The 13336-nt window shown below is 39.2% G+C and overlaps 1 protein-coding gene across 1 annotated transcript; it reads left to right on the forward strand.

The window, feature by feature from the left end:
- Positions 1–953: 953 nt before the first annotated feature.
- On the forward strand, positions 954–7668 carry prep (prolyl endopeptidase). The gene is made up of 14 exons (XM_014991836.2): positions 954–1156; positions 1416–1490; positions 2083–2216; positions 2310–2440; positions 2578–2787; positions 2968–3089; positions 3202–3307; positions 3555–3746; positions 4011–4208; positions 4849–4952; positions 5056–5287; positions 5374–5505; positions 5586–5742; positions 6706–7668. Exons 1-14 carry the CDS (start codon positions 1037–1039, stop codon positions 6998–7000), a joined length of 2208 nt encoding a protein of 735 aa, XP_014847322.2. The 5' UTR covers positions 954–1036; the 3' UTR covers positions 7001–7668.
- Positions 7669–13336: the final 5668 nt, after the last annotated feature.

Consider the following 13336-nt stretch of genomic DNA (forward strand, 5'->3'; position numbering starts at 1 on the left):
TCAGGGAGCGGCACAAGTGCTAAAGTAAAATTTCTAACAAGAAATGTGTTTTCTGCTGCTTCTTTGCATATACAGGCGGAAGGGAATGGGTGCCCCCTTGTGGTGTTCAGTGTAATTTTTTTTCAAATGATGGTAGGACATAGATTTTGATCATCTTTGGTCCAAAATATACAATACTAATTTTGAACCGAATTATAGTACATTGTTCTTAGTGAGGATGAGGACGCTCATTTCAGCTGCTGGTATCCAAGATCTCATTGTTTTAGTCATGATCAGTTTCTCATGGCCAACAGTGAGGATGCGTTATGGCTCATTACCCATGACATGATGTCTATATGCCTTTCTGCCTATCTGTCTATGTATCTTGAACACACATCCTTTCTGAAACACATTTGTGGCAGCATCATGCTATGGGGAACCTTTTCTTGAAAAGATCTACAATGTTTATTAAAATTCCAATCCATTTAACCATGTTCTGCTTCATCCTACCATCCCTGACCATTAATTAGGCAGCAAGATGCTTGAACTTGTCTGCTGAGAAGTAATTTCCATGATTAACTGAGTCACTATCTGGTTCAGTAATTCTTCTTACAATTATTGTTAGTTAATAACTTATGTCATCCATCACTGTTTGTTGTCTTTTTTATGTTAGTTACGATATAAAAGTGCACGATTATGAAAAGTATTCTATCATTTCCCTGAACACTGCTTCTTCACACACAATTACAGTCATCTGAGTATTTCTGCAGATGACAGGACTTGAAATCTGATCTTTGTGCACCGAAAAAGTGAGATTACAGTAATGTAATGCGTAACTGAAGAAAAAAAACGAGTAAAATAGAAGATTCAATTTTACATCAGCTGTACATTTCTTAAAAAGAGGGTCAACCTAGTTATTTCTGAAGTTGTGTTACTGCTTTCCGTCGCTAGAGGGCGATCTCAAATTTCATATGACAGCACAGCAACCAACCAAGGAGCTCGTTGACTGTGTGTGAACGGGGAGCATCTCTGACAAAAGCTTCTTCGGTTCAAGTTGATGATTTACAGGCTCGTCAAAGTCATTTCAAAGCCTCTGTTACAGTCACTGCGTCATTCTCGAAAACTGACCTCCAAAATGGCTTTTCAGTATCCCCAGGCTTACCGCGACGAGGCTGTTGTGAGTAAAGGGGACTCGCTAACTGATTAGCCTGGCTTGCTAAATCTCTGTGGGGTTCATTCATTTCAATGAGCGTTTGCTTTGTTAGCATGCTAGTTAGCTTAGCCAGGTGATAGAAACCAGGCTGTCAGAGCTGATAATTTAAATATGTGATTCCTAAAGTAAACAAGATAATATTTTGGGTTAATTATCACCATGATGTGCCGGCCTGGCATTTATATTGCCTATTAAGTGAGTTTTTGCTATTATTATTATTTAGGTGGATGACTATCATGGTTGCAAAGTGCCAGATCCGTACAGCTGGCTGGAGGATCCAGACAGTGAGAAGACGCAGGTAAATCCTCATTGGTCCTCGTGCCACGAGTCTGTCACAGACACAGGAAGTGCTATGAGGAAAGAATAGTAGATACTTTCACACATTACAGTGTTGGCATTCAAAAACGACATTCTGATCATTCTGTTTATTGTTCCTTAATCTTCCAAAAATGTATCTTAAGTGTAATCTCACACTATGAAGAAAAGCTTCAGCCTACATGTTAGAAGTGAATCAATATTTATCAGAACAAACAGCCAACTTTGTGCCATACTCATTCATTTCGATTTTCATGCAGAACGCATTTTGTTGTGCTAGCATGCACAAGTCAGTTACCTTGCTGCGATTACCTCTTCATAAAAAGACATTATACAATTATAAAGAATGTTGTTTAAGTGGGATCTGGTCATCAGTGAAGTTGACACATTTCGGTAAATTTGTCTTACCTGCTTAGAGATTGAAGCATCCATAGTTCACAAAAGTAAAATAAAATGTGTGGCTCTCTGATTTAATTAGAAAGGTCTGGCTCTTCTATATGTTTTTTTATCTGCTAAAGTAAATAAGTGGCATCTCAATAAATCATGAGTGTGTGAAACCTTTTCTCTCCCACCAGGCCTTTGTCAACGCTCAGAACCAGCTGACGTTGCCGTTTTTAGAACAGTGTGAAGTGCGGGATCTCTTCAAGGAGCGCATGACAGAGCTGTACGACTATCCAAAGTACAGTTGTCCGTTTAAGAGGGGAAGCAGGTGAGGCATTCAGCAGACTGTTTCGATATTCACTCTGAGGTGACAGTTCCCAATTTTATCTTTTCTGTCCATGTTTTTTTTTTTTTTTTTTAGGTATTTTCACTTTTACAACACAGGCCTCCAGAACCAGAGCGTGATGTATGTCCAGGAGAGTTTAGATGCTGACCCCACAGTGTTCTTAGACCCAAACACGTTTTCCGATGACGGAACTGTTGCTCTTCGAGGTATTCCATCAATTATACCTTACGATTTTTTCAGACAAGTTAATAATCCTGCGTCCTTCAATAGCAACGGCTCATTTTTCTGATAAAAATAAAAGCAGATGTTTAAGTTCTCTGTGTTCTACTCTGACATTATCGAGGTTACGCATTTTCTGAGGACGGAGAGTACCTGGCCTACGGCACCAGCGCTAGCGGGTCGGACTGGGTGGAGATCCACTTCTTGCGGGTTGAGGGCGCCGAGCCTCTGGAGGACCGCCTGGAGCGAGTCAAGTTTAGCTGCATGTCCTGGACTCATGATGGGAAGGGGCTTTTTTACAATTCGTACCCGGATCAGGAGGGCAAAAGTGACGGTAAGATATAAGATTTCTATATCTGGTGTGAATATAAATATCCGTTACAGATGGTTCAGAAATTAGACTTTAACTGAGACTATGGTAAGGAAATTTTGCCCCATTGTTGTTTTTAATAACCAAGGTTGTTTTTTTTTTATTTTGGTTGCTTTATTGAACTTATTGTGTTGCACCTCGCAGGTACCGAGACCTCCACGAATCTTCATCAGAAGCTTTACTATCACATTCTGGGGACTCCACAGTCAGAGGACGTGCTGTGTGCCGAGTTTCCTGACCACCCTAAATGGATGTGCGGCGCTGAGGTGGGCCTCATGGTTCTTTGAAAAAATAAAAAAAACAAATAAATGAAATAAATAGACTACATGTGCAAATTGATGTTTGAGGTAGCGGCTAGTGACGGGAGAATAATTTCAGGTATCAGATGATGGGCGCTATGTGCTGCTGTCAATCAGAGAAGGCTGCGATCCTGTCAACAGACTGTGGTATTGCGACCTGCAGACAACTCCTCAGGGTATTACAGGTATTCCTTTTTCTATTTGTCATTCATAGCATTTTATTCTGTGCTATTTGAAATTACCTGAGAATGTTTTTTTTTTTCCTTCAAAAAGTTGCTTATAACTCGGCCTTTTCAAACAGTTATTCTTATATATTTAAATGGTAACTAAATCTGAAATTGGAACTTTTTTGCACAATTTTAATTTGCTATAATACAGACTTTTTTTTATTAGTTTTGTTTCATTTAATTTTGCACAACCTTGTGTGTTTAGGACTTTTACCCTGGATAAAGCTGATTGACAACTTTGACGCGGAGTACGAATACGTGACCAACGAGGGAACCTTGTTTAGTTTTAAGACCAACTTGGACGCCCCGCGTTACAGACTCATCAACATCGACTTCGCCTCTCCGGATCAGGGAAACTGGAAGGAGCTCATCCCTCAACATGACAAAGATGTCATTGGTGAGCTTTTGGAAAAACTTCATCTCTCTCATCACAACCACATATTTAATACACTGAATTTTTTTTTTTTTTTTTGACTCTGAACTTCTTGTGGTTTTACTGGTTCTTAAAGCTGAGATCAAACGTAAAACAGGTGAACCTTATTTACCAATTATGTGACAAATGCAACCACAAGCGGTGTGCAAACTTTTACAGAGCTCCCGTAATGTTAACCTGATTTTAAAGCCCTCGCCTTCTGTTAATTTCCCCGCGTCTTCCCTCCAGTGTTCGCTACCTGCACCTACTCCAGCTACCTGTTTGTATGTTTCCTCCACGATGTGAAGAATGTGTTGAAGATGTACCGTCTGAGCTCAGGGGAGGAGCTGAGAACCTTCCCTCTCGACGTCGGCTCGATCGTGGGCTTTACGGGACGGAAGAGAGATTCGGAGATCTTCTACTATTTCACCTCTTTTTTATCACCAGGTAGAAGACGCTGTGATGTTGCATTATTAATGAATACAGCGTGTGCTTTTTACAGGCCAGTAGGCTAAATATTAACAGAGCTGCTTGTTTGTGTATATTGAGATGAAGCACAGGTTCCCAGATGAACTTGCTGATCAGAGTCAGCCATTATTATTATTTTTTAATTAACAACAAAGAGCTGTGCTGTTGAATTAAAAAAAAAAATATTTGGTGTTTTTGATTAATTAAAGCTCTTAAAAGTTACTCCTTAAAAATAGTTTTTTTTTTTTTTAGTTTGTTTAATAGTTGACAGTGGACATTAGTGAGGTGATTAAGGTGAACGTGTTGCTATAAAGCACAGGAATTTCAATTTATCTTAAAACCTGTTATAATAATAACGCGCTTATTAATCCTGTCTTTAAGACATTTACTTTATGGTTCAGTACTAAGATACAAAAACATGAAGAAAAAGAGCAAAATGTACATTTAAAATTAGAAACTGGTTTGTCTATTGGTTTTTTTCTTGTTTCAAAAAGCTAATTCAGACCTATTTAAAAGAAATTACTTCATGCTTTAAACCACACAGGGAAATAACCGTCCCACTTGCTTTCCAAGTGATTTTGAAAATCACTAAATGTTTTTGTTTCCCTCCTTTCCCCAGCTATCATTTACCATTGTGACCTAACTAAGGAACCACTGCAGCCTCATGTCTTCAGAGAGGTCACCGTCAAAGGTTTCAACCCTGCGGACTACCAAACAACTCAGGTAACAAGAAGATAAACTTCATATTTTGTATATATTTTAAATATTTATTTATTTTTTTTCTGCTAAACCATTTCGTGATTAAGCCGTTGTCCATTTCCGTTAGATCTTCTATCCCTCCAAGGACGGCACGCAGATACCGATGTTTATCGTTCACAAGAAAGGCATCAAACTGGACGGATCCCATCCAGGTTTCTTGTACGGCTACGGAGGCTTCAACATCTCCATCACGCCGAGTTACAGCGTCTCCCGACTCATCTTCGTCAGACATCTAGGAGGCGTTCTGGCCGTGGCTAACATCAGAGGTGGGGGCGAGTACGGGGAGACCTGGCACAAAGGTAGGCAGCTCAAGGCCCCGGCAGCTTATAAAACATGCGTTTGGGTTGATGTTTAAAATCACGGTGACACATTTGGTCTTCTTCAGCTGGAATGCTTGCGAACAAGCAGAACTGCTTCACAGACTTCCAGTGCGCAGCTGAATATCTCATCAAGGAGGGTTACACGTCGCCGTCCAAGCTGACTATAAATGGAGGTTCTAACGGGGGTTTACTCGTTGGTACGTATCCTAGAGACCGGATGAGTTTTGGTTCATGCTTCCAGCTGAGAGCGTCGTTAACAGAACACCTTGTCCCTCAGCGGCCTGTGTGAACCAGCGGCCTGAGCTGTTTGGCTGTGCCGTGGCTCAGGTGGGCGTCATGGACATGATGAAGTTCCACAAGTTCACCATCGGCCACGCCTGGACCACAGACTTTGGCTGTGCAGAGGACAAAGAGCAGTTCGAGTGGCTCGTTAAGTAAGACCTCCTGGGCAGTGTTGTCCATCTGTCCTCTTGTGTTTTTAACCTTTTCAGAGGAAGGAGACATGTCTGTCCTGTTTGAACCAGGCCCTTCAGATTAAAAGCGCTGCACTCAGGTTTCTCTCTTGCTTCTGAACTCCTTTAAGCTGTCTCGGTAAAAAAAATAAAATAAAAATACACACTCTGGTTTGAAAGTCTAACTGATCTGATCTTTACCACATTTTGTTATTTAACTTTTAAACAATAACAATAGAAAGTACAAAAAAAAAAAACATACCACTGAATCCACTACGTTAAGAAACTACATTAAGAGTCTGCATTTGGGCGATTAAAATAGTTCTAGTTATATTTTAAACTACAAATAATGATTGTTTCTGTGATGGGTTTGTCTGTTGATTATGCTGACAATTAATCGGGGGATAAAATTGACACGTTCCACGGATTTTTTTTATTTATTTAGTAATACTTTAGAAATACAGTAGAAGATGCAAAGAATGGAGTAACGCAGCCTTCCTTAATCTGATCATTTGTAACAAAGGATGCAAAAATAAGTATTTCTACCATCAACGTGTGAAAAGCTCGGCCACTTTCTGCTTGACTTCACCTCAATAAAAGTTTAGGACTAGTCTGTTCATTATAGTTCTGATTTATATTTTGATATCAAAAGGTGCTTCGTTTTTTTTTTTCTTTTTACAGAGTGTTTTTGTACTGTTTTGGATTAATTGCTGCTCTAAATATGTTATTTTAGCAGGACTTTAAGTCAGCGAACAATTAATCGCCTACTCAGTTGACAATTATTTCAATAACCGATTAATCCGATTAAACCATTTCAGCCCTACTGATATGTTTGGTCTCAATAGTTTTGACTACACCTTTGCGCAGCAGTGATATTCTTTACTGTCTGAATATCTGTTGGCTGCACTGCATGTAGTTCTTTCTAATTTTTTGTAATTTCTCCAGATACTCGCCGCTGCACAACATCCACATCCCAGAGGGCAACGGGGTCCAGTACCCAGCGGTGCTGCTGCTGACGGGAGACCACGACGACCGGGTGGTGCCCCTCCACTCGCTCAAATACATCGCCACCCTTCAGCACATCGTGGGTCGCAGCGCCAAGCAGACAAATCCCCTGTTCATCCTCGTGGACACAAAGTCGGGCCACGGAGCCGGGAAGCCCACCAGCAAAGTCATCCAGGAAGTGGCCGACACGTACGCCTTCATCGCCCGCTGTCTCAACCTGTCCTGGGTCATATAGCATCAGCCCCGAGTGTTTGGCTTGCTTCCCTTTACTCAGATTCAGAGGACTGTTTGTACCGACTATCGACATGATCTTTTTAACACTTAGACGAGATGTTTAATGAATCCAAGCTGTTTACCCGAGCTCCGTTATTTTTCCTTAATATTAAACCTGTCAGTGTTTCGGCAGCACAAACCACACACACGAAGCAGCTCGCATACTTGCTACATCGTGGGCCACATTCGTGGTTCTTTGCTGTCTGTGTGCCCAGGAATTTTAAATCAGCCATTTCAGTCTTGAGGTCAGATGTTTATTTAAGGTTTGTTTGTCCATCCTCCAGGAGCTCCATAGCTGATGCATATTATTTAATTATTCTTTGTGCACAGAATGGAGCCCATTGAGTGTTGAATGATATCACTCTTCTGTAGTGTTGTGTATATGAGTGTACTGCAAGTACTGATGTTTTTTTGCGGAAATTTGCAAACATAACATTTTGCATTGATAGCGTGTGTGTGTGTGTGTGTGTGTGTGTGTGTGTGTGTGCACGCATGTAAAAAGGTCAGTTAACAACTTTTTTTTTTTTTTGCAAATGAAAGTTTTCTACCTCTTGACTTGTGCTGATTGTTTACCCTGTTAAAGGGAACGAAACACAATGCCAGAACTACAATAAACTTTTTAAAGACTGATTCAGATTCACTTATCCTGTAGAAAACGCATGGCGTCGACACCCTGCGGCAAAAATGTTAAAGGGAAGTTAAGTGGAAGGAAAAAGTGTTCGCAGCCAACAGGAGAAACTGCATCTTTGAGAAACTAGCCTGTTATTAAAGAAGTAATTCATGACAGGAAGCCTGACCGACTAGGAACGGAGTGCAAAAATTGTACATGCTTATCAGCAGTAAAATAAAAATCCCTTTTTATTAGTGTAATGCATTATTTAATATGTCTGGAAAAAACTAGCCGAGCCACAATTGTCCGACACGATCTCTTTAAAAACATGACTCACTGAATTCAATTATCTGAAATACATTGTCTGCGATTTTCTACAGAATGTGTCACGACAGGCGGCTAAATCTGAGCTGGCAAAAATATAAGAATTTATCTAAAATTATTAGTAAACAAATCTCGTCAATTCTCTTTTTCTCATATTTACAATGTTTTCCTGGTTGAGCAACCTGTTGTATCGGTGAGCGTGTATCCCGCCAGCAGGGGGCACCAGTTATCCTTAAACTAACCCAACACGTGTAGGAGGAGCAGTAAATGAGGGTGGTCCGACATGGGGTCCTCCATGGATTACTGATCATACATGGCTAATGTTCGGGACAACTCTTGTCCTACTTTCATGTAGGTGGATAAAAAAAAAAAGCTTGGCAAAACAAAGAGACTTATTTTTAGATTTCTTACGAAACCGACACATCCTCTAATTTGTTTTTGCACACAGATCTGAACGAGGGAAGCTCATTTCACAATAAATTATGGATAAATTGGAAGTTTTCATATTTACAGAATGATTACTGTTATTTTATTTTTTTTATTATGATTTGGTGATTCACTGGTTGAAAAACAGCCCTGCAAACAGGATGTACAACTTATTACAAAGCAGAAACATTTTCAGATTTGGAACACATACAATCTGCTTTAAACATGGCCAAATTTCAACTCAATGGAAGGAAATTATCTCTCTCCACTTCCCATTGACCATTGAAGTCTTGGGTTAAAACTGAATTATCTGTAGGTATAATAACAGCAACGTGGTTGAAGGTAATAAATAAAATTACAGTTGAACAAGCTAAAGGGTTAAAACACTGATTTTTTTTTTATATAAGGCTGCTCCATTAACAGAGGGACAAATTAACACACACGGTCTTGAATAAATTTCATATATATTCTTGGATGAAATTATTCATCAGGCAAGGTTTGGAGAAACCTTTTTATTCCCTCATAGTATATGTGCTTATAGAATAGTCTATTTATTAACTGCTTTTAGTTCATCATCAGCAGATAAATTATTACAAACCAATCAAAGTCAATTAGAAGCTATACACACCGAGTCTTTGTCAAAAAAGCAGTATTCTTCTAAGGCTATCTTAAAAGTCGTGTTTTACCCTCGAAACAAACAGCAAGAAATACCTTTTGATTATTAAAATGTAAAAGCAAGCAAACAAAATTTTAATATTCGTCCTCCCGCAGGGGGAAATATTCGAAGTCACTAGGTGGCGCCCGAGAAACCTCAGAGAGTATAACCTCTTACTTCTACAACTTTAAAAATCAGTTTCACGTAGACGTAAGAGGCGCGTTGCGTGTAAAGTGGTTGTATTTATTCAGCTGCCGTATGAGTCTCCGTAATTTGAATGATGTAAAATGAATGCGCCGCTTGGAGCCATTCAGAGGGTACTATGTTGCTCGGCGGAAGGCTAAAGTACCTTGTATTGCTTTTATCAAGGCGCTGGCGCCACCAAACGGGCTCCGGGGGAAATTGTTGGGGCCCTCATACATTTGCTGACAAGCCCACGGTCTCTACCAGCCCCCAGTCTACTCCTTCATCACTAATAAGAATTTGAGAATTGGCTACAGGTTTACACGTGTTACATATTTCTCCTTCATCTTTTTATTTCTTTACTTATTTTGCATTTATTTGTGTCCTTGTTTTGTAACCTGTCACTTTTAAATTTCACTTGTTCCAGGTCCTGTTTTCCACCCCCACTACATGTAGATGACAGCAGCCACATACATCTCGTTTTTTTTTTCTTTCTTTCTTTCTTTGCTACAGATGCCCCACACCAACCCTCCCCCACCATCACAGGGTTATCGTAAACCAGAAAATGGCAACATATCTTCATCATGGGCTTAATTAATTTACCATTAGTAGTTCCAGAGTACTTAATGGAAATGCTATTTGGTTCACTCACTCCTGTCCAAAGAATGTCAACAGTTCATAAATCCACATCTTAGGGTCTTGGTAATGTAAAAATAATGCTACCACAAACATGTTTTTTTTTTTTTGTTTTTTTTTTTTTTTGTTTTCTGTAATATTAAGAACTAAAGTATACTATCATTCAGTTATTGAGTCATCTGAACCTAGTCAAAACATTCTGGTCTTAAATTGTTTCAATCTAACCTTAGCAATAAATGTATCACTTTTTTTTTTCTGCCTCATCATCTTCCGACTGGGTCTCCAAATCTAGTAAAAGTTCTCTGCAGGCTCCCCTGGAGGCAGCTTAGCCCGGTCCAGATACAACTGTCATTTCAACATCATTAGATTCCACTTGTTCAATTTTTTCTTTTTAGAATAATGTAAGGCATTTTTGTTGCACATGATATGATGTGCAACAGAAAAAAATGAAAAACATCCTTTCAGTTGCTTGCTATGTGTCTGTTGTTAGGAGCTGGAGTCAAACAGTAAGAAGTCGTAAGAGCTCCCAATTAAGTTGTTTATCGTGTTGCATTTTTATCTATATATTTAGTACAAAAGCGTGAGTGCCCCTCCTCCCTCTGAGTGTCTGTGTTTGCCTGACAACGGTTGTTCTTCAGAAACGAAAAGCTCTGTTCGCTCACGGTTTTATGCAACGAGCCTCATCCTCTCGTCATACATAAATCCCCTTTTCAGATCTCTGTTCTTGCGTTCATCAGTCATAAAAAAAACGGTAACAGAGAATAATCCAATTTCAATAACTCAATATATTTTGCAGCTCTTGGTCTGATAATTATAACCTACAGTTCATTATCGATTTTATGCCTCAACTTCATCCAAAAATCCGATCAAATCTATCTATTTTATCGCCTGTGATATTTAATCTTTTTTTTTTTTTTTTACTTGTTCTCTCATCTAACTCAGAGCTATGAATTATTCAGAGACAAAGTCCATTGAGTAGACGATCAGTAGTTATGCAAGAAGATGTTTCTCTCAAGTATTTCAGCTCTTCTTCTGTTCCTCTCCACCTTGTCTGAGTTTCATGATTTTTCGAGTGGTCACAGGAAAACAGGTGCAAGAACGGGATTCACAGTGAGGCAAAAAGCGGCTAAGATCTAACAAAAAAAAAAAATACATTACACAAACACCTGACTAGGGCTGACTTACGCCTTTACAGATTTCAACTACTTCTTCATATCCTATTAAGCTTTAACTATTTTGTTTTTTTTTTTGTTTGTGTGTGTGTTTTAATCCAACAGAAGTTGTTTCTAACAAAAGTATTTAGAACCAGATGCTCAGTAAATGTAAAAAGCATGTAAGGACAAACAAGGTTGGTTTTTATGTTTATTTTTGAACCCTCTTGACACTAAAACGTGTTTGTTTTTATTGTTGTTGTTTTTTTTTCTTTTCTGGGGGAGACTCTGCCAAATGAAAGTTATTAAAATGTAAATACAAGAGCACAATGAAGCAAGTCAGGGCAATCATATATGCAAGGTCTTAAGAATAGAGCTTGCGGTTTTTAGTCGCAGATGTTTTGAAAAGAGCTTAAAAATTTTCTAGGATAAAAGCATTAAGCAAAAAATACAAGAACAAAGGATTCTGGAGAGACCCACTTAAAGACCACAATTTATATTAACTCTATTCTGTTCTCTCCTTTCGCTCTAATGAAAACAAAAACAGAAAATGAAGACCATGAAGATTCATTGTTTTTATTCTCTATACAATAAGTTTATAATACCATTTTTTTAAAATGTAGTCAATGTTGTTTCCTAACTTATGTGTTAGGAAACTTATGTGTTACATCTTTTTTTGATTCTCCCTGAAGGAAAGGCAATAATTCAGAGAAATAACCAAGAAATTGCCGGATAAAACGCTCATTGATAGTCAAGGTAAATGAGTATAGTGTCATAAAGGTGCATTTTTCCTGTACAAATATCTATCTATCTATCTATCTATCTATCTATCTATCTATCTATCTATCTATCTATCTATCTATCTATCTATCTATCTATCTATCTATCTATCTATCTATCTATCTATCTATCTATCCATCCATCCATCCATCCATCCATCCATCCATCCATCCATCCATCCATCCATCCATCCATCCATCCATCCATCCATCCATCCATCCATCCATCCATCTATCTATCTATCTATCTATCCATCCATCCATCCATCCATCCATCCATCTATCTATCTATAGATAGATAGATATCTATCGGCCATTTTTGAACGATACTGAGGTTTCAGTGAACCAACAGGTGGGGCTATTAGCGCCACTTTCCCTCCCACTTTATTTTCCCGATCAAATCCCAATCACTGATCTGAACGCAGCTGGGTTTTACTGTTGCATTGTAAGGAGAACGGCAAATGATAGATCTATAGGAAAAAAGTTTGGGGGTTATGAAATTAAAAACTCGCAATAAACTTACTAATGCATCTGGAAGATTTTTTTTTTTTTTTTCAAACAGGATATATGGTTTGGGGGGTATTTTGGGACAAATGTTTGCTTCAGCTTTGAACAGGCAGCCCTTTGAGTGGTTGAATGCTGATTGTGGACAAGCTGGGTGGGGGATGTGAAGTATGGATCATTATCAACAAGGGAAAACGAGGGGTGGGGGAGAATGGGAGCATGTTGGGGGTGGCCACACATTCCACATGGTTTAAAAGGTATAGATGATGCCACACAGAGATTTTTTTTTTTTTCCTTCTTCCTTAACGGAAATCTTGAATGGGGGAGATTTTCCTTCTGAATTGCTGCACGCACCATTTCAACGCTAAACATCTTTGGCGTTCGTGGTTGAAGGAGCAACTTGCGCGGAGCGGCATTACCTCCTGAGCATGCATGGAGCAGCCCTTCATGGGACAAGTTTGGAGTTGAAATGAGAGTATGGGGTATCTTGGAGCTGATTTCCTAGAGCTGAGCCGCAGCCTCCCAACAGTTACCTCCTGGTCCAGTGTGACACGTTTCCAACAAATCTGCCCGACCAGCCGCGCTGTCGCAGCTTGTGTTACAGACTCACTATAAAATATTCATCCATGGAAAATCTCTTTGATTTCACTCGGCCATTTGTCTTCAGTGTGCCGCGCAGGTTAATGCCAGCCTAAACATGTGATTCAAACTGAAGCATCCGCACGAGAAAAAGTCTGGCCGGATCACAGATCTCATTCATCCACAGAGTGGGGGGAAGAAAAAAAAAAAAAAAAAAAAAAAAAGGGAGCATGTCTACTTCCTCAACTGCCTCTCCTACAGGTGAGTCTCCAGAAATACTTTGACTCAATTGTAAGCGTTTACTGTTTTTTTTTTTAAATTATTATTATTATTATTGTTATTATTTATCTATATATTTGCTTTTGGTGGCATAAAAACACAAGTGAAGCTGAGCTCATTGACCTGAAATGACCCCTGTTTAAAGACAATGTCCTCTTTTCAAGATGCGCGC

This window comes from Poecilia mexicana, unplaced genomic scaffold, assembly GCF_051168715.1.
Source record: "Poecilia mexicana isolate PSO_F unplaced genomic scaffold, ASM5116871v1 scaffold_21, whole genome shotgun sequence".
Taxonomy (NCBI): Eukaryota; Metazoa; Chordata; class Actinopteri; order Cyprinodontiformes; family Poeciliidae; genus Poecilia; species Poecilia mexicana.

Coding starts and splice junctions, on each gene's coding strand:
- prep (XM_014991836.2), top strand. CDS start 1,037: ATGATTTACAGGCTCGTCAAAGTCATTTCAAAGCCTCTGTTACAGTCA. Junction 5,288..5,373: donor CGGGGAGACCTGGCACAAAG/GTAGGCAGCTCA, acceptor GGTCTTCTTCAG/CTGGAATGCTTGCGAACAAG. Junction 5,743..6,705: donor CAGTTCGAGTGGCTCGTTAA/GTAAGACCTCCT, acceptor TAATTTCTCCAG/ATACTCGCCGCTGCACAACA.